General features: G+C 36.3%; 1 protein-coding gene across 1 annotated transcript in view; it reads left to right on the top strand.

Annotated features, from left to right (window-relative positions):
- Positions 1-21,981, top strand: part of LOC143185858 (uncharacterized) — a 50,811-nt gene extending 28,830 nt beyond the window's left edge. Inside the window, exons 6-9 of the mRNA XM_076389147.1 lie at positions 12,989-13,032; positions 19,473-19,533; positions 19,784-19,830; positions 20,409-21,981. Coding sequence (XP_076245262.1) covers positions 12,989-13,032; positions 19,473-19,533; positions 19,784-19,830; positions 20,409-21,211 — 955 coding nt within the window. The 3' untranslated portion in view covers positions 21,212-21,981. The remainder of the gene's footprint in view (positions 1-12,988; positions 13,033-19,472; positions 19,534-19,783; positions 19,831-20,408) is intronic.
- The last annotated feature ends 919 nt before the right edge of the window (positions 21,982-22,900 follow it).

Genomic DNA, 22,900 nt, shown 5'->3' with positions numbered 1-22,900 from the left:
AAAACACGTCCTCCAAAATTACGTTCGTTGACCTTCTTTTTCTGCCGTCAATCGAGCATGCGAAAGAGTCAGCTCGTTTCTCGTAATTCGAGGATAAAATGCTTCACATCGTCCATTAATAGCCATTGAGAACGCGAATAGTTGGCGACCCTCATTGCCGTCTCTTCGATGAGCTTTTGTTGATCTCTTTGATCGAGACCTGGTGGCTTTGTGCCTCGGTTATTGCGCGACGTGTAATTACCTGCATCCTTGATAAGGGTAGATCGGTTACTCATTCCCTATGGATGAAATAAGCAAAAACAAATGGAGGCAAAAGTGAAAACTAGGCGCCACTTAATGTCGTAAGCATCCTTGACCTCGCGTCAACCACGAGTGTAAAGATCAAGCGAATCAATGATCATGCAGAATTTTCAAGAGAAAAGTTCTCTGAATGCGATATTTTTCTCGTTTAATCGTACTAGCGAAAGAAAATAAGAAAATAATAGTAATAATATACATATACCTTACACTGTATTATTTTTTATATAGTTTAACGTTCAGGTTCAAATATGGGTCACTCGGCTCTATAGAAGTTAAAAGATACTCAAACGACAAGATACTCAATAATCGTAGTAGCCCAAAGTAAACATAGCTTATATTAATGTGTTTAGTGTCAAGTATGCAAATATCCTTGAGTAAAACAGAATCTTCCTCTCCACTTATACTCATACAGGTAGTCAGCAAATTAAGCCACGCGTAGCTAATAATGCCAAAGCCTAAAGCGAGTTATTAAACTCGTCAGCAACGATTTTCAGGACAAACGCTCGCATATTACACTTTCCTTCCAATTAATTGCAGCTGATTTTAGAATGCATTCAAACTTGACTTAAAGCTTTACAAGTCACTGTAACAAGATATACCTAACAGAGATCAAGTTGCACGATATCCACTACCATGTTGACAATACGCGCGGACTCAGGTTCCCTAAATGCGTTCGAATCGTGTTCCTTGAGGATTCGAGGCAACTCCACTACAATGTACGTGTCGCGCGACAAGGGACGTGGGTGTTGACGCTTCAGCAACGACGTCTTTATTCGCCGAGACATCGAACATAGGTTTCCACGTGTTCTCTGTCTTGTATTGCGAGACAATGCTCATATATTCCACAAATACTATGAAGTCCTTCGCGGATATTTGGAGGGCACGCGACAAGGTTCACGAAACAGATGTCAACTAAAAGATTCCTACATGGGGATGTAAAAAATGAGTTTAAGAAAAAGAAAGCAAAGGAATACATAGTTACCAGGTACTTCGGTACTTGCAGTTGCAGCCTTCATTCCCTGTAATCTCAGATTTTGTTGCCAGCAATGAGCTTAAACAGTATGAGATGACTTGGTCTTACAAAAGGTGAAACTAAAGAAAATGAAAGAAACTTACAATGCAATTTAACTGTAGAGATAACAGTAGTAGAGCGTAGAGTTATAATAGAAATAGAGATAAAATTGTATACTACATGCAGTAGAAGGAGAAGTAGAATTGCATGATACAGACATGTAGTGCAATAAGTATACCAATTGATATCACAAAAATTGATTCATGTGTATAATATTGCGTTTCTCATTATAATTTAAAAATCGTAATATTAACCCCTCATCTGATATATTTTCTCATTTTAAACTTGAAACTCAACAGATAGCAATGATGCTATAAAAAATATCAAATACAGGAAAAGATTAGTTCCTTGCATGAACAAATAAAAAGGACATCATTCCACTTTATTAACCCTCGGAAAACAGACTGAACATAGGCTGAACATACTCATGGACTGAATACACTGATGGCGGCCGAGAGTTAATACGCGAAAAGAAGGCAATCTTCTCTTACAAGACAGATTCGAATGACTACAGAGTAACTCATTGATTCCAAGGAATAACTCATTGATTTCATGGCTGGTCATCTGCTCAAGGTGGATGCATTTCAAATATTATGACGTGCATCATGTTCAGCCGCGCGGGAGAATCGAGGCGGTGTGACAGTGCTGGCACGAAGACGAAAGAGAAACGGTTTGGGAAGCAGTTGTGGGTGGTAAAAGATACTTTACATTCTCTCTCGCATGCATAATATGAGGACGCGTGCACATTGCCTCATACTTCCGGTGCCGTTAATTCGGCCCGTGGACCCCACCGACGATGCTGCGAGTTGTCTTCAAAATTCTCTTCGCCTCTCTTTGTTTTCTCCACCTTGGGAGCATTGCCAAGATGACGAGAAACGCGTCTCACGGTTTAGACCACCCGGAAGATCGCTTCATTACGTAAATTCACCACCACCGTATCCGTCTTGCCTTCTTCATCTCTACGTTACGTACGTACATATGCTACGCTGTTTCAAGGAAAAAGTCCCTGCGAGAGTGTAAGTATTTGAACTTCAACACTCCGATTTTTATGACACTTTATGTGAGTGTGGAGTACAATGAAGAATTCAGGTGATAATTTTACTGTTTGATGGAAATCCACTTTGAGAGAGGAGATTAACCCTTGGTGCAGGTACTGTCAAGAATCAACATGTACCTGTTAACATGTGCTTAGATATATTTATGGATCTGAGATTTTAGAATCACATTTTGAGTTGAAAAGTGTAATGATTTGTTGAATGTTTGCAAGATATTATAAATGTTTGATATACTCTGTGGGTGTTATCGACAAAAAAGAGAAAATTCATTGTACATACATATAATTAATCAAAGAATAAAATATTCTAAAATTAAGTAATCGTTATAATAAATATCAAAGAAATAAGAAAATAAATATAAGATTAGATACCTTGATTAATTTTTTCATTTCACTGTGAAATCATGTAATTACGATATGGATGAACTAGAGATCAGTTCTAGCTGTATTATTAATTTGTAATATTTTTTATAAACGAAGATATTTATTTTAATCCTCGTATGCAGTATGTACAGTGCATAATAAATTTTGTTAGTAAGACTACTTACTGACTATAAATGTTGTATCTTGGTTTGTTAATCTTGCTTTGTGCTAGTTCCATATTCTTCGTATTGAACATAGTCCTGACGTTTTAAATCTGATTAGATCTATCAAGGTGGTGTTGAAACATTTAATCTCAACTTGATATTCTTGCGTGGGTTTCTAGAAATTTGGGTTTGTATGTTTTCCAGTTAGAAAAGTTGTGTATATAATTTACGAGGAAGATTCTTTAACACACTAAATAACTTTAATTTGCACATTAAGAAATAATGTCATGAGAAATATTTTTCTACGAAGATTTTATCTTTAATGTGACATTTTTGGTTACAGTATTACGAACGACGGACATACATTCAGTGAATAAAATTTTATAATTTGTCGTTCTACCACCTATAAAACTATGTAGTAAATATAATATATTACCGAGAAAAGTCAAGAAGACTCTAAAGTCTTGCAAACTGCGTAATGTCTGTATAAAGTTAACTTCAAGTATTTGATACGGTTCGTTAAGTAGAACATATATTTCCTCGTTGACATTTTTTCTTATTATCACAATTAAAAAAGTTATTTAACGTGTTGAGTTACAGCACTTACTCCGTGAGTTTCTTCATTAGACCTTTTGTCGCATGAGTAATGCGCGATAGTAACCGGCACGATGGCAAATTTTATGTGCCAAGGAAGGCGTAACCCTGAAAACCAGCAAGCAACAAAGGCGAGGACACGTGGTTGCTCGTATATAAGAGCAAATGTGGCACTAATTGAAAAACAGTCGGCCAGAGTGTTTGCCGAGTACTTCCACGATTTCTTCCTGGGATCGTGTTGAGAAACACGTTCATGCAAACAGCAGCTGACCATTCATCTACCTACGATCGCGAGATCCATGCATTAAACATCCTCAAATACAGATTTCATGTTTTACTATACCATCTTTTTTTGTACACTGTATTTTCTACACGTGCGATCTGCGATGTTGCAGTTCGCAGAATATGAAACAAAGAATTAATCGATTCAGGTGTAACTCAATTAGGAGAGCTGGACATTATTATTATTGAAATGAATTTTTAGTTATTAATATTAGTATCTGTAGTTATTAATAACTATTAATAAAATTCGCGCGTTACTTAAAAGAAAATTTGCCTAATTCTAATTTCATGGACATATTTTTGTCTGTAATAAATAATTTTTTCTTATACATAAACCAGAAACTTACTTAAATGCTTATCATCTGAAGTGTTAGCTTAGAATTGCATTTAGTCCATATCATTACATCTGCGAAAAAAGTTATGTCAATCAGAATCATCTCATATTAAGTAGACTAGGTATAACTTTTACGCAAGTCAAAGCTTTTTAATAAAATCCTACTGAATTATCAGAAGTTAGGATTCAGTAGAATTTTATTCAAAAACTGTTAAAATGCTTTATTTGAGTTCTTTAAGCTAAATGAAAAGCTTACTCTCAAACACTTTCCACAAGGTGTCATTTTAGTCATTCCAGGATAGTGTTTGATACTTGACATTTGGGGAAATTGTGGCGGTCGTGTTCGCCGCAATTGATAAGTTCGTGGCGTTGAAGAAGCTACACCACATTTAGGGCTGCAACCACGAGCAGTGGTCGAAGAAAGTGGGAACATCCCTCCTGTCCTTATATCTTGACCTGTGTACATGGATTTGTTTAAAAAATTATTCTCCCATTAAAATTGTCCGAAACGATAACAAATAACATACCAGACAAATCTGTTTCGTCAAGATCATCCGAGTCCTCAAAATCAAGTATACGCTCAACTATAGAATACAAATAATTACATTATTATATATTTCGTTTTATACACGATATAAAATTCTTAAAACAGAAATTTCCTTTTTCTTTAGTGGAACCTTAATTCGATTAAATTTTCATATTATTATATACTAGATCGTTTTTGTAATTGGATACAGAGGTGCGAATGTTTATGCCAAAGGAATTTTCTTTTTGAGCAAGCGTTTACTGTGTAGATTCATTCTTCATAAATAAACACATTGCGTTTGCTGGCTATTTAGAATTTAGAGTTACTAGATTAAAAATAATGAAATTTAACGTACAATGAATACGACGTGCTACAGCTAACCCAGTTGATAAATCTGGGCGGTATCGTCGAATTGGTGCTAAAGATATACCAGCCGAAACGTCTCGTCGAGATTTTGGTGTTAAAGGTATACCAGCCGAAACATCTCGTCGAGATTTTGGTGTTCCACTGAAACAATCAGACGAGCAGATGCCACTGCGACTTGTTCCTCGTTCCTGTACAGGTGTTCCCCATACTGCTTCTCCTGTCAGTGATCTATGGAACATTTAATTATATTGTGTTTGAAATGAACTATGTCCCTCGAAATTATCATTAGAGTTTTAACAGAATTGATATTTGACAAATTTCAGTTAAATATGAGTTTAATTTTTGATTTTACTTTTATTTTATGACGAATTGAGCTTTTAAATTATATAGGTATAGTGAAGGTGAAATATTGCTTGTAGATTTTTATGTTATAACTTTATTTTTCGGAACATTTTAGATATGTTTATAAATCATGTTTTGAAAAATGCAATTGCTTGTTATGTAATTATTTGTATGCAGAAGTGTCATAAAATTTTTCATTCTTAAGCAGAAAATTACAGATAAGGTGTAGCTGACAATGAGTATAATACAGTATGGTGTGCAGTTCCCTTTTAATCTCATATTCAAACACAAATAATTTAGAAGAAATTAAATGTCACGTATTAGAATTTGTTTTAAGATAATAACTGTATCCAGTATATTTTTTACATATGAGGTTGTAATTAAAATAAGCAAATGTCAATAAATGTAGGTTACGTACGGATCAAATTCTGACGATGCAGTAACATATTCATCAGTGCACTCTGTTTCACGATTACACGTACACATTGCCTTCTACTTCTCTCGAAGAAAGTCTAAATTTTAAACACTTAATTTTGAATCTGTCACCAAAATTTGTCGTTTTATATCGGATGCATCAAAGGGTTACATTTTGACAAGTGTAATAGCAATAACATCTACTATCATATTTTTCAGCAGCCTTCTCGTTGTACTGCTCATTTCAGTTGTAATGATTATTTCGTTCCAAATATGTTGATGGAGTATACGAATATTTTATTAAACAATGGTTGCTTAGCTTCAAAATAATAAAAAATAATTTTATGTAGTGAGTATTAATTTCAATAGGAAATAGGAGATTATTTAACAGAATTTGTAGATTTACAGAAAAATGTTTATCTTTACATAAAAAAGATTTATTGCACAGAAATGTATATTCTTTTCCACTTCTGTATAAATTACACATGCAATCGTGTCAGTGAGATATTCATTCAAAATTTCCCTTATGTCATCAAAATACGCATTCACTCTTGCAACACTCTCTATTTTGTACCTCTCATGTATGATGAGTATACGCTTCTGTGCGTTTTAAAACATAAATCAAAATAATATCATGTTATTTTTCACAGATCCGATACTATCTGAAATTTGAGCATTCATTTGCATGCTGCTCTAATAGTCTTCTTTCACGATGGAATCTTTTGATATCACCTTATTGCATAATCGAATAATCATTGGATCACAATCGCAGATTCACTGCTAAACAGACTTTCATTTCACGTATACACACATGTAATCGTTCGTACAAACAAGAAACGCGTGCACAGAACCACACACCGTACGATATTCAAGTGAATGCCGCTTTTGCTGGGCTATCGTATTGCCATAAATGTCTCTTTATGATTTCACGATCCCGTCACGGGTAGGATACCATTTCCAAAGCCTTTCGGAATTTATAGAAACCAAGTATACCGCTTGTGTTTATAGTTAATTGTACAAAATAAGGGGTCTATTTAACTAAGAAATTTAATGTACTTCTAATTAGTTAATATAATTAAGCTAATTATATTTAATAGGAAAAGTAAATTCCTTTGCACAATTAGTACAATTTTCTAAGTACAATTACAATTAAGTACAATTTTTATAATATAGTTTATTAACGATTCTTTAAGCCGCTGCTTCAACAACGAGCAACATTCTGTTGCTGTTCCGTGTTTCTTGAAAAAGTTGCTGCTTGTTGTCGTAATTTCTTTGTGTCTCTTACTAGTGATAAATTCGCTGCCTATTGTTTGTTTCCATTCGGAACAGTTTCCATTTGCAATACAAGCAAATTTTTCTTCAGTCTGTACGCTTTGTTGCCCGAGTTTGTAGCCCTTTGAATGAACCCTTTTTATACGTAGATATATGAACAATTTGTTCTAGGCAACAAATAAAGCCTACAAAACCCAAATGTTCCTTAGATTGTGTTGCTCTAGTGTGGACAAAAAGTTTCCTTAAGTTACAATTGGTTGGAAACCTTTTGGAACATGGAGCAACAAGAAGCGATAAAATGTTACTTGTTGCCTCAGTGGAGCTGCACCTTAATGTTTGTCATTTTTCATGACCTAGTTCATACGAATAAAAACTTGTAATTTTAGCAAACGTTAAGATCTTATTATACTTCGCGATTGGATAGTTGCACATAATGACTAAAAACAATTAATTTCTATAGTGAAATTCGTATAATACATAATCGAAATATTGATCCTAGTGCATCAGTTCCCATAAACTTTATTTTAATTAGAATACAAATCTCACACAAGAACTTACGAAATGAAATCTGTAGCAGAAGTAAACAAGTATTAAATAAATTGGAGAAAGGAATTCTGAAAAAAATTCCAACGAAACGAAAGATAGAACGAGCCAAACACGATTTCCATTTCCAGTTTTCGTCGTTCCGATTTCGGTCGACGAGGAAAACTTTTTAAAGTGTTAGATTCTTTTCTATAACTTGAGTTTATAGGAGCGCGTCGCTCTGATAGATGAACTACGTGTTATAAATATTTATGTCTCTCCATTTGATATGACGAAGTCTTTGAGCTTCGGATTTTCGTCGCATACGAAAACGTCGAGGAGGACGGTAACGACGACGAGGCCAGGACGTTGATGAGACTCGTTCTCGATATGTAGCTGGTTTTTTCGATGGGGAAATTCCAATTGACCTGGGCGCGAACCGCCCGGGCCGCAGACATCTCCACATACGCGTCGAATTTGTAATTCAAATTCGAAGTCAAATTAATTTAACGCTCGTCATTTTTCACGTTCCGCCGCGCGGCGCCGCGGTACGCGGATCCTCCGGCAGCCATTTTTCGATATTTCATCCTCCAGGAGGTGCTATCTTCTCCTCTCTGATAGATGCGTCTCCTCGCGTTCCAACCTCCGCTTCTTTCGAACAGGAAACGCACTATGCGGCGTATCTGATATATGGTGAGGCAATTCGAGAATAAACGAATTATTTGCTTCTTGAAAATTTGAGTTTGTTCTCAGAACATAACAGCTTAAAATACCTGTTGGAATTTCTTATTCGTGATAAAGTATTTGAAACTTTTCTTATGACGCATTCTTTGTAACTGCATGGTTAACTTTTAATAGTTTTATAGCCATAAATAGTTTGTCGATAAATAGTGTATATCGAATTTGTTTCGAATCGAGTTCATATTTAAAGAAAAAGAATGAATGTAGAAGAGTTCTGGTTTTCAGGGTTTAGACGAGCTAAAACGTATTAGAAGTTTGTACTTTGACTCACGTGCATTTTTATGAGAATAAGGGAGAATTACTCTCTTAATAATATTTACGATATTTGTTTTTACATTGAGATATAGAAAACGATGCAAATAGAAAAATTAGTATTGAGACGATGAAGGAATTAATTTTTACATAAAATTTAATGGAGAATCATATTATAGGAATGCAAATCCTGCATTAGTTTTATATTTCTTGCTAAGTACATACTACTGTCCTTGATAAGCCGCGTAGTATTAAATATTATCTCATTACCTAGTACTTAATTTAAGGGAAATATTAGTCACATAACAAAAGAAAAAATAATTAATACCTGCTTTATTCAGAAATGTAAACATTGCATTATTATTTTTTATCATACTCGGTAAATACTACTGCTTACTACTCATGGTCCGTGTGTAACGAGCTGTGGAATCCAGTCGGTTATCCTACTGTGGGCGTTCAAGAACTCGTGGAATTCAAGCACTGAAATTATAAACGGAATTAACCCATTTGCATCAGTAAATGCGATATTCTGCACGTTTAAATGAGCCCCTATCAGCTTGCTGACATACTCTGCTGACTACGTTAAATAAAAGAATTATAATTACTCAATATCCACGTTTGTTTCTTGGTAATGTGTAGTAGTCTAATTTTGTATCAGGCTTCATAACCTTAAGTATAACTTATTATTACTGGTAAAATAATTTTCACTAACAGTGGTATTGATTAAAAATTTTATTCTACTTTAAAATTCTTGACAGATTGAACAGGTGATTTAAGACCAGTTTTTTGCTTATATTTTATAGCTATTAGATATTGTTTAGAGATCAGAAGATGGTCTCTGGAAATAATGCGGATTTTATGGATGCCAGAAACCCTGATCTCTGAACAATAACTCCGCGATAAAGACTTTGTAGCAATTTCTTCCAAAACAACTGACACATCACGATACTTTTCATTTCAGCAAAATTATTTAAAAATCATTTATCCAGTAATCTAAAGACTTTAGTCATTCTTTCCTCATGAAACAGTTAGTATTCAGAACATAAGACAAAATTCTTCAGAGCAGCAATTTTCACTTGGCACTGTGCACACATCGATCTCATTTTTGTTTAGTCTTAGCGCGCTCTCAGAGTACTCCAGTTGTATTTAGCCAATCTACGTATTATGAGTTAAATTAACTTGGTATTTAGTTGCAACTGCTATTGTGCATAGAAACTATGCAAAAATATATTATATTGTTAATATATAATCAATCCACAACATTTTTCATTTGGGTTCCTAACACAGGTATCTTTAGAAGAGCTCAAGTTAAATTTTCTACAATAACCAAGCTACATCTTCTGATAGTTAATCATCTCGCGTGCACCAGTGTCAATGGGAACAGAGTACCCCGTTTTTAACAGTCATTATATATCAGGTCTTATAATAGCTATCTCCATTCTCACAACCTATCGATAGTGAACGATGGAGGAAAGCAGTCGGTAAGTCGGTGAGTGAGTTAGTGCTTATAATCGTGTTAGACTAATCGATGCTATAGGGAGTCCGTTTCCAAGGTAAAAGGGACCAGAGGCACTAAAACGGTCCTATTAAGCCTCTATAGAGCAACACAATTGAGCTACCCTATTCTCACGGAATGACGGGTGGCAACGTTTCGTGGAACGAAGTTCATCATAACTATGTTCATCCAGAGAAGATCGAAATGATTTCATGGTTATCAGCATAGTTTTCTATTTCTTTTGAAATAAATCTATTAATATGAACACCAGAGAGCTGTAAAAAATGGAACTATATTGGAATATGACTGAAAAAACAAATTTTGTTTTTGCAGATTAATGGTGCATAGGTACTTCTTACATATAGGAGATTCATTAGAGTAATAAAATATCTCACTGATTTAATAAGCAATAAGAAGTCATCTATTTTCGTATTACGTTGTCTCTCTTCATAGTTAATCAACTCTTGTAACCTTTTGAGTACTCTGTATATTAAACAATGTAACTGTATTATTATGTTTTAAGTTTAAAGAGGAAAAGGAAACAGATTAGTCTTGTAGATATGTATACGTATACATATGTATACTACCTACACTTTATCTTATATTTCGAACTGAGTTGATATACGAATCCAGGTCCCCTATTTGCTTGTTTATATAGAGTACTGCATTGGTAATCAATTCGTACCACTAAATTCGCGAACGTCATGCAGATTTCCATTTATATTCAGTGGAATTAATGAACCATCTCTATTACCATAAACGCAACCGTAGAATTAAACGACTGTCTGCATAAAGCTAAACAGCTAGTTATTTTCGCGTAATTATACGAACAATCTTATTCGTAAGTATTTCTATCGATAACGTCGTTTCATACAATTTATACGGCAATATTGTTAATTAGCCGAATGAGCGAGCGGCTTTTAAGATACCGTTTAATTGAAGAAGCAACGATTCGAACGTGAACGCGGCGAGCTGGGCGCAAATGCAAGGAGTAAAATGTAGCCGTACTGGCGTCAAGCTTGATCGGACAGGAGGGAAGCAAGGCTTCTCTTCGGCTTGGCTGTCGCGCGTGGAATGTTTCTGCAATCTTGACGGAATGCGGGAGGAGAACGAGCACCTTGCGATAATTTATCGCGTAGTCAAAGCTGGGTTTAGCCCGTTAATAAGTCCTCTCTTTTCTACCTTCAGTTAATTGAGCGGAAAAAGGGATGGCGCGACTCCGCCCAATGAATTATTATAAGCGTTATTTTTTAATTATAGAAACAAAGCCTATGTGTTACGAAAATCTGAATTAAAATGAACTATCTTTGGTTTTTCTAAACATTTTTAGATTATATTTAGATTTCATTAGTTTATTTAAATCTGCGTTTTCGACATTTATTAGAGCATCAACGTTGCAATAGTGACTGATCTATAACTGTAGTTGTATTTAATATTTTATAATTTAATTATTAGGTTAGAGGTGGTTGTATGTTTATGGGATATTTAAATGTGCAGAAGAGTTTTTGATATTTGATCATGTTTGTTAATGTTTGACTTCACTCTGATTGCTTCTTGTTAGTAAGATCTAGTTGAAAATAGAAAATTAGTCCATGGATTGATGTAGCACAAGTAGTATACAAAGTAGTATACAGCTGCAAATTCAAAAAGTTGTCTAATCATAAAGCACTACATCTCAAGTATAGCAACAAACAAAAGGAGCATTGGGCGTAAGAGACAGTGGTATTGTGGTAAAAATCATCCTATGCAAAGGACTACTACCAACATTTTACGTAAAATATCATACATCTTGAATCTGTCACATTGCAAATCTATAAATGTCCATATTCACATGGGTATCTATAAACTTGACAATGCATGCCCAAAGCTTCAAACAGCGCGTTTACGTACAACATAAGCCATAAAATTATAATTTGCAAGCCTACCAAATTCTTCTTTGTAAAATGAAAATTTGTTTTCTCGACCATAAATTCAGTTGCAAGTTTTATCACATTGCCATACGCCAAATATATGTTTCGATGATATGAGCCACGATCAATTTTTCCACTTGTTAATGCATTTTCTGACGGTATAGTTGATGCAACTCGGTGCGCGTAATATTCAAGTTCTCTGGGGCTTCATTACCATATTCCTCCGTTTGCTACGAAGCCCCTGCACGCCTATTACGCAGTTATTACACTGTCACTTCTCCCTGACCGGTTACCATATTTGAATATTTATTTAGCTGATTATTTTTTTCTGATCGGCTCTATGGAAATTCGATCGCTATCTGCAGTTACTTCGCGAAATTATCAGGAACGCGAAAGTAAAGGGAAGGATGCCGCCAAGTTATCCTCCTTCTCTTCGTGGTCTTATTACGCTTTCAATACGTGAGGTACGTTCACAGATTCGCGCGATACTTCTGCGTATCGTGCCACGTTACAATTTAGGGCAAATAAATCAGCCGAAATTATGGGGACCTCGGCCTACCATAACATTATCTTTCTATTAACTGTACTAATCGTTGAAACGTATTTGTTATCAATAAATTTATAAACAGAGCGTCCATGCATTACTTAATTAACGAGTTATTGTTGGAAGTAAATAAATTACACTATTCACTTTTAAAGTATTTAATAATTAGTATAAGACATGATACAACGTACATCTTATGGTGGTGTGAATTTCTGTTTGTTCGTCCAAACAAGAAAATTTTGTAATCATAGAGGTACCAATTTATATTTCATTAAAGTTGTATTTTTAGAGAGGAATTTCAGGGTGTATCTAATGCAAAAAATGTAATATTCTAGTAAATCATATTGAATATTTTCGTTTCGTATGATTTAAATTATTTGATTGAAATACAGATGTTCATTGTACCCGGAAGTAAATATATCTTGTTCTATTTTATTTCAGGTTCTTTAAAGCGATGGATGAATTTACATCAGCTTGTGGAGAAGGTGAGTCTGCATATTACATCATACTCGTAGCACCATCAATCTTTTTCATTGTTATTTTAATATTCTGTATTACAAATATCCTTTTGAATTTCTGTATTAAAAAACTGCTGCATTTTTCGTAAGCCATAAATAGTATTGGCAAGACTATCTTGTAACGCTGCTATTATGAAATAACACTGTTATGTGGTAAAATATGGAAATTTTTGTTTGTGATGAGAGTATTAATTAACAGTGTTTCACGAAACTACATTTGAAGAGTTTTCTGGAACGATTTCTTACAACAAAAGAGTATGGTATTATAGCTATAATGCGAATTTTATGGATTATGTTAAAATGTGTATTTAAACAGTTGAATTTAAATGTTTTATAAACTAAGGAGCATATACTTGCCTTTTACTTTGATACAAAGTAGGAATGAATATACCATGAATATGGAATAGTGAATGTTATTAATTTTTAGTACTATATACTCTTTTTTGATTTTAAGAAAACGCTTTGCGTGCATAAAACAATACAATTTTTACGGTACAAGTTTGGTACCTGATCATCTGTAATATTTTCTCCATAATTTTTTAAATGCATATTAATTCTAATGATGTATGTTACTTTAATATCGAAAGTATAATTTCATTTAATACTTATTTCACTGAGCTTATATCGTCTTGCTACATGAACTATGCTGCTTAATCTTACAGATTTCCAACGAAAGTCTTCAAAAAAGTAATTCTATATTTTCAAACTTTACAAGAACTCAGTTACCAAATTTTTATAAAATAATCTTCACAAATTTACGTTATTCAAAGGTTCGTATCGCAATTACACGACCAACGTCATACATATCAAATAACATCGCATTATCTTGCGCGGGAGTAGCCGCTTGAAAAAGCAGCTCGCAAAGGAGAATAAAGGGTCCGTATAGCCGTCGTTATTTTCTCGATTTTGGCGAAGGTTAGTCCATAAAAACGAACGTAGAATAGCCGTTGGTTATTTTATCCGCAAGACGCGGCTCGGCTTCCGTGGTTCCGAAAAAAAGAGCACGATTTGCACGGAGAACGAGGATGACGACGGTGATCAACCGGCGAATCTGGGCAGAGTTCGAGGAGCGAAGGATCACCCACGCACGGCCACGTATACCAGGGCGTTGTTAATTATCTGCCGCCGTTTATCAACCGGCAGAGCAGAAAGTTTCCTTCAGCGTTACTTCTTCTCCTCTCTTCTCTGTTCGCTTCTCTTCCTTCGTCATCTTTTTTTCTTTTCTTGTTGTCTTACCTCTTCTCCTGGCAACGCTAGCCCACTATTTGTACCAAACTAGATCAGAAGATACAGAGTTAGGAAATATAGGGAATAATAAATTTATCAAGTGTATTAGAGTTTTGTTTAGTTCGTTGTTACAATTTTCATTTACTGTAGCATTGGATACTATCACTTCTTTTGTTTGTTTCATCGTGTTTGAGATTGGCTAACCCTTAATGGGACAATAGGGATATGTCTCTGAGAATTCTACTATTTTCCTGATCGATTAGTCTTCATCTGATAAGCTGCAGCTCATGATTTGGAAGTTTGCTAATAATAGTCGAGTGCATATGTTCTTTCTACATTATTAACGACTATAATTTGAATATTGTTGCATTTTTACTATCTATAATATATCTAGCAGTAGTGAATGATTATTGATTCGTAGAATATCTCCTGCGTTATACCCAAGTGCCTACTGTATCTCATTCAATGCAAACAAATTTCGTTGATTATGAACGATGCCTTGCACAGTCACTAGCTGACTGTCAATGTGTTAAGCATTCCTTCAGACTTGTTATTAATACATAGAGACTGCGATACATATAAGCGTGTGACTCAATTGCTACATAACTGTCTACAATGAGGAAGTTATTTATATCCAAACTCAATTTGAAATTCCCATGTTCAGCATTACCAAGCATCGACATATATCCATGCATTACATTGTACGCTATCTACACAGCAGTTGGCTCCGTAGGTTATAGGGATTTCATCATTTACCACAACAATGTTTCTCATACTGTCGCTAGCTAGCTATTCAGCTCCATCTAGTGGATTTCCTGTTTAGTAATTTAGCCCATCTTAACGCGTAAAAGTAGAAAGTTGAAACACGACGATTTTGTGACTTGTCGATGTGTTCTTCGAGTTCCTACGTGTTCTCTTGTAAACCTGTTCACGATGGTTTATATTGCCAATCTATATCCAACGTTTCGTCAACATTTCCCTGATCTCATGATCGAGCCACTGCGGGCACAGTAGCTTCCATAGTACATAGCAGTTACAGATACCAATCCGATACGCGCGGCTCAAGATCCCCTTATTATAATTTCTGTGACAGCGGCACTTCCCGAAGGTACGCAAGGTGAGAGATAAGTAAGCCGAGTCCATTTACAGTGGCCGGTGATTTATCGGCTGCGGAACGTAAGATGTCGTTAATCGTCTTGCATCCATCGCGCGTGTCGTGTAGTACTCTCCACGAGTCACATATATACGTACATACGTGTATATATGTAGATATACCCGAGGGGAGATGAGTATTCATGCGTGTATCGTCTCAGGGTATATAGCGAGCGATACCATGCGCGTTTGAACTTCGATCGTTCGATTGATTTAAGGCGGCAGTAATCGACCGGCCGAAAAGCCTTTGCGCTGCCACGTATGTGCAGGCGATATTTTCGTGTTTATGTACGCGCACGACCGGACGTTAAAGTCCTTCCCCGTTTCAGCGGCTCTTACATATATTTCCAGCAGTGTTTACGCAGCCCTCTTACTAGGAGTCGCAGGATTACGAAAGGAGGGCCCTTCCACCAGAGGCTATTTGAGCCGACGTACCTTTCGCTTATATATCATATTGCCACATTAACCACGTCGCTTCGGGTCGTACTTCGCGACTACTCTAGTAGCCCGAAAACCAACCTTAACGTTCGCCAGGGAGTGGCACGCAATACCGGGTGCCTTCCTCCTACCTGCCTGACTGGCTGCCCGCGCCTCTCGCACCTTTCGCGGGGGCCACGTCTCCTCCGGGTACACACGAAAACTGCATTTGCATGCGCCCGCGCGAGCGCCCCCAACTGCATTTATTTTTTAAATATGCTTGTCAACTCGATTGGATCCGAGAATACGATTCTCTCCCGTTGTCAGTTCTCATCTTCTCGTCTACTTATCACCCGAAATTGGATCTGTATTTACGTTACGTTGCAAACCGTGTATGAATTTTCTTTCGACGTTCTGTTTTGCTCATGGTCGGTCAAAAAATATATGGCATTGTGATTTAATGGTGAGGTATAGCCAGTGATCGAGATTACCAGGGGTTCCTGCATGGTTTTACCAGGCACGTGGTTGGTCATATTGGTAATCTGTTTAGAGGGTGAGATATTTTTTGGGTGGTGGCTTGAGGTACAGGCGTCTAAGAAATATTTTGCGCTGTAACATAGGTGCATTGCTAGTAATATAATCTGCGATTGATCCTACGTGTCTCGTACAGGTCTGTGATTGGTTGAATTGGCGATGCATTTGTATTGGAGATGTCGGGGATGCCTCTGCAGTTATTTCCATGTTTTCTACGTCAACCTTTGGTACGAATATAATTCTCTCAGTATGTAAAAAATACCCTTTACGTTCACAAGCTTTTCCAACTTTGAAGAATTCATTTTTCAAATTATTAAGTTGTTAAACCTTCAGAATATCATTTGCTTTAAAAAAACATCAATTCTCCGAATGTTCTCGTTTTCATTAATAAGATAACCATACAATTTGTTTAAAAAAACAGTATTTGCGTGACAATAGATTGAATATTGTGCTACTTCGCGTGAAGGATATTAATCACGTGTTGGGGCTTCGGCTATTAAGAGAAGAAAAGATGTATTGCTCGATATTTAATCGTCTGTGAAAGTCGATGCAGCGCACCGAAAGGTTGTAGGTCATTGGCAATCTTTCTGAGGATCGGCTTATTTGCTGGCCTTAGCAAGTCGGTGCTCCGCGGGGGTGCTCGCTCTAGATTCACATTAGATGCCGACGTGTTCTGAGAATATTCCTGTCTTCTGCAAGATGTATGTTTCTTCGTATGCAAAAGCGAGATGACCCTGTGATAGATAGGAACGTGGAATGAGCTTACCTTGCTCGCTTCTCACGCGCATAGCGGAGGACCTTATATCACTTCAGCATTTTTAGAAGTGTTTTCGTGCCTTCTAATCTAATAAAGGCAGAGACTAACTGTATTCCACCCAGCAGGTATGAAGTATATATCTATATTTTATAAGGGCATGACTGATCATCATACGTATGTTTTAATTGAATTAAAACAGTACCTTTATGTGTAGTAATATAGTAGTTTAATCGTTTTCTTTATCCATTTACATTAAAGCTGCATTAGTTAATACATGTGGTTCTTTATTAGCTGAATTTATGTTAGTTCGATAAATACTTTATCCCTTTAGAAAAATTATATGTAACTGAGTACCACATCTACATTATCGTAAACTGTATTTGTGATGATGCATTTCATGAGTCCAGAATTACTCTCTGATATTAACTATTCACATGAACATTTTCACTACCACATTACTCCCATATTAGTTTTTCACTGATTCACATATCTATCAATGAAATAAAGAAGATAATTATATAGAATTTGTTAATTCCAATCGATTACTATCGCAAGAAAAATTATTTTTTGTCATCTGTTTTATTTCTTTTTATACCGTCATATATGAAGAAATATATTTAGTCTTCAAGTTCTCATACCCTTTTTAAGGCCCTGCAAAATTGTAATACAAATTTAATACTACACTTGTCTTTACGTTTGAAAATTCCTCTCTGCCATCTTTGCATACTATCATACATACAGCAAGTTTCGGCGATAAACAACTCAAGCGATTCATTCCTATTCTCTGAATCGAAACGACGCTACCATTTTACAATCGACTCTGCAACATTCCCAGACGCTGCAGCCTTCAAAGAATCCTGCGTCGATCATCGAATTTTTTCGACGCCCTTCCCTCTTGGTATCAGGGGGCATAATTTCCCTCAACTCGCTGATTAATACACCGTCCTTATTGTATAGGAGTACTGAAACGTCGTACCCCCGCTCCTGCGTATAAATGGCGTCATGTTTCCGCGAACGATCCTCTTAAGAGGCTCGCGAAGGTCAAACAGCGTATCGCATGACCTCCGATGGCCACTTAATTCACAGTGTAACTCGAGGTAAGGAGGTACGAAGTGGCTCCAAAGTACCTCGGCACTTATCTCGCGCGGAAAAGGGGAAATGTGGGGAAAGAAATTGACGATGTAGAGACCGAGGGGGAAGGGAGAAATGAGGCGATAGGGTCGCGGCGGTCGTTATTACGCGACTACTCTCATCAGGGTTCGCCCTTGCGAAAGCGCCGCCCGTGACCAGCTCCAGTCACGAGTCGTCGTGAATTCGTCGCAGCTTTTGCCGGTAATTTGTGGTAATATTATAATCAGCCCTTTGCCTGGGCTCGAGGAGATGCCGACCCTGCGCCCCACGCTGAATTGATGACCCGTGGAATCGTACGTCTCGCCTTACCTGCGCTACTCTCACGAGCTTTTGGGCTTGGTTCTCTGAACAGCCGATCTTGCTCGCCGAACGTTACAAAGTATCTTCGAATGCTAATGTTTTTGCATGCGCTGTGGTTGGGGAATATATATTGTTATTTCTCGATAAAGCTATTACCATGGAAATGAGTTGGACTTTGCACTGGTTCATACTTGGGTGACTATTGCGCAGAGATTTTAGGATTCTATTTAAAGGACTGTAGGACTGTATTTGAAGGTTCAGTTGGATAGTAGAGGTTGCAGAAACGAGTGGACTAAATAAATTTTGGTTTGTTATTTGGTTGTTTCTGCTGGTTCTTTATAAATAAGTTGTTTATTAGAATAATCAAGTGAATTTATCATTACTCTGGATCATTCGTATGTTGAAGAGAAGAGAACACATCTCTTGTTTAAAGCATGGATTTTATTGTGAAATTTTATTTAATATGGAGTTGTGAATTATGTGTCATAACACAATTTTCATATTAAAGATTGAACTACTAATAATTATTATCTCTCTCTAATTTTTAAGCATTTTGTTTGACTACATCTTTCAATTGCTGTTTTAGTATTTGATACAGTTTTATTAGATTTTGCTTATCATCAATTATTATGATCGAAAATATAAATTGTGAAATATAAGATCGATTTATCTGTGTTTCAAAATTTTACTTTGTTAACAAAGAATTACATTACAGAAAGTCATTGGGAAGCATTTTTTGCAAAACTTTTGGAAAATCATTTGCTGACCGTAAAGTGTATTGCTTCCATTTATTTTAAATTTGTAGTATTATAATCATAATCGATTATAGGTGCACAATAGTTTGAAATGGGTTGGAATTTGAAAGATGTTTTCTGTTCTTTTGTTTCAGAAGATATTGTGGGTGTTCACTGCACGCATGGTGTAAATCGTTCCGGATACCTTATTTGTAGGCTAGTATATTTTATTATATGAAGTTATGTAATTCATTGTGAAATTCATTAGGAATTAATCAATTCAAAAAGTCAGAAGTGTCATCGTGGATTAATTATGAATTAAACACATCATATTGCAAAAACATGTGTATAACTCCATGCGTGAATTATACGAAATAATTCATTTTTATTTAATTTTATCGTGGGTAACACGATTAAACTATATTATTAATAAAATAATAAAGGAATGTATTTTATTTTGTTATAGGTATCTTGTTCAGCAATTAGGTTGGGAAGTTGAAGAGTGTATAAAAGGTAAGTGTATAAATTCGAACGTTTTATTCATTACATAATATCTAGTTATCATTTTTTTCTTTTACTAGCAAATAAAAATTGATGTAGCGTTTTACATTATATGCATAAAATTGTGGCTTGTTTTTTATGTATAAAGTATTTAAATGATTCGAAAGTCATTCTTGCAAAATGTCTGTATTTAACATAGTACACAGACATGTAATTTACAAATTTGTTATAAAATGAGCGCTAAACGTAGTAGGTCTTGTGTCTATTGCATCTTGCATCTTGTGTCTACTTTCACACTAAATCCAAAATAACCTCTCAGACAACGATTTTAATAGACACGTGTAATCTCGTAAGTCTTAAACACTAATTTCATTAATCAGGTAGAGACGCTTCGTACTGAAACCTACTCTACTAAACCATCAGTAATTTCTCCTTAATCACTATCATTCACTCCATTCTAAAAATAGCTATTATCAAATTACTTTAAGCAAACTTTTCGCCTACATACGCCGATGACAATCCTTAAACTCCAAACCAAGATCCCTACGATTGGTGCTTGTGACCCAAACGTGTTTTTACCCCTGTTTCAGCATTCACTGAGGCTCGTGGTTACCCCATCGAGCGTGAAATATATATAAACGCGCTGAAGAAAACGCCACGCGACCAGAAGATCGATACCAGTAACATCAGTCTAGACTCGCCCGTGAGCAACGTAATAACAAGGAATCTCTACCGCGAACGTTCCTCGTTTAAGCGTTTAAAGTTCAGACAAGAGTCACCAATGGGGCCGCCGTCAGGTTTCGTACCTGCGCGACGCGGTTTCGCGAAAGACGGTCCATTTTCGCCGCAACACTTCGGTTTCGGCGGTCCCCCGTCAGGTTTCCGTCCTATGCCACCTCTGCCTGGTATACCACCAATGCCACCGCCGCCAGGTCTTCCACGTATGTACGGGCCGAGGCCGTTCAGGTATGGACCACCACTGAGACCAGCCATGCCTCCTCCGCCACCTAGACCAGGATTCCCTATTCCAGGTTTTCCACCGCCACCGCCAGGTCCGAGCAGAACCCATATCGGGACAATATTACCGCCTGGTCCACCTGCTCGGTTGCCGCCGCCAAAAATGCCACCACCGCCGCCGCCCGCGCCTGTGCGACCTGTGGTTGTTAAGCGGCTGCAACCGCAAAGGCGGAAACAGCACATACGAAACGGTATCGTGACGCCGGTCAGAAATCCCGGCGGACTGATGAGACGTGACAGTCAGACCAGTAGGATACTCCCGAAGTTAGTCAAAGAACAGGACTTTACCGTGGACACGTTCGAAGAGAATTTATTGGCAGTGTCGAGCCAGCCTCACAGACGGTCGACGAAGGGGAGATTTAACCAGAGCAAGTGACAGCGTGCCACTTAGGAGGCATGGTGATACTTAAACGTACAATATCCTGTGTAATTTGCCATCGCTGAGATTCGCGGCTCAATCGGAGGCGCCAGTCGCCGACGGGAAAGCAGCCCCGAGAATGGACTACGACGTTTAACTGACTGTACGATAACGAAGATTTTTTTCGGGCTCAAGCAAGAAGAGGATAACGAAGAAGTTGATTCGTCGCGCGTGCGATGAGGAACTTGGAAGCTCGTGCCGCGGTGGTCGTTAACGCGATTAGTGCGCATCCTGAGACACACTTTTTATCTCCGTGCATCTTCCTTCTGATACTATTTTGAAAAATACCATTCATCGTTGACGAAAATAAATGCACTTTGTCGGTAATCACTTGTCGGTATTTACTATTCTCTTTTCTTTTTTCGTTGAATGTTTGGCGCGTACGAATGATAATTCAGTACTTAAATGAGAAAAGGGGAAGTCACAGCTATCAGATCGTTGATTTCGATTTTCAATCAGTTTTTTCTACCCGAGTCGTAGAAAGACAATTGGTGAACTTTGCGGATTTATAGTATTTTCAAAAAATTGGTATGCTCAAAATATACTTCGGTTATATGTTATAACTAGTATAGTATTAAAGAACACTGTTTATTAATTGTTAAACATAAAGATGTATTTAACATAGATGTTCTACAACGATCTAAATATGGGTACAACCTGAACTAATTCATAAAACTTGTGTAAAGAAAAAAAAAAGGTACTTTAATAAATATTGGTTGGCAAATTAATTTTTTAAATTGCATTACCTAAATTGAAACCTGAACAATTTTTTTTAATAGCCAATAGAATAAACCATACGTTACTATTTTTTATATATTTGACTGTTATTAAAATACAAAATCTTTCGGTGATCTACTTTTTTTAGCACGTAATTCACTGTGATTATACTTTGAAATTGTATGTTAGATTCAGTAGTTTAAACATTACCATTGAATGTTCTTATCACACAATTCAAATTTTTTAATTCCTTTTGAGCCTTAGAAAAGGTTTCTTGAAGTTACTCATCCTGTGGCTGTGGTTTCCCGTCGTCAATCATTCCATGTTGCTATTCTCTGTGCTCTGATAAAAGAATACAGTAATTTCTCGCTAATTGAAACTTTTTCTTTGACATTAACTGCACGATAGTTATTTGTGTCTTATTTTTCTATGACACTCATTAGCAGCAGAAGTGCTTAAGAGGCAATAACGATACAGTTAATACTTGAAACTCGAAGTACTGGCAAACAAAATTTTATTTCTCATTAGGCTTCTATGATGTTAGTAATACGTTACTAATGTTTTCCTATGAAAAATCAGCCTAATATCAGTCCACATTTGCTCTATTTCTTTCATTCACATCTTTTTTGATTGAGGATAGTTTGACTACTGGAAATGCGTGAACAAATTTAGCGCTAAATAAATGAGAAATTACTGTATATATTCTCAGTTCGGGGAGAGGATAACACGAAAACGTTAGTATCGATAGAAATTCTAGATAATAATAATATTATTTCTAATCCGCAGCTACTAATTATTATGCAAATTATATTTAAAGTGAAGCCAAATTTGTTTTTTGTTTTAGTAGAGTTAATCGCTTAAATATATAATAAATTCTCGTAAAACTTTTGTTAGAATTTATTATATGAAAATATTAGAGTAACTCATATT

The sequence above is a fragment of the Calliopsis andreniformis genome, chromosome 12 (genome assembly GCF_051401765.1).
Source record: "Calliopsis andreniformis isolate RMS-2024a chromosome 12, iyCalAndr_principal, whole genome shotgun sequence".
NCBI lineage: Eukaryota > Metazoa > Arthropoda > Insecta > Hymenoptera > Andrenidae > Calliopsis > Calliopsis andreniformis.
Note: the sequence above shows the minus strand (reverse complement) of the source record. Positions and strands in the feature narration are given on the sequence as shown.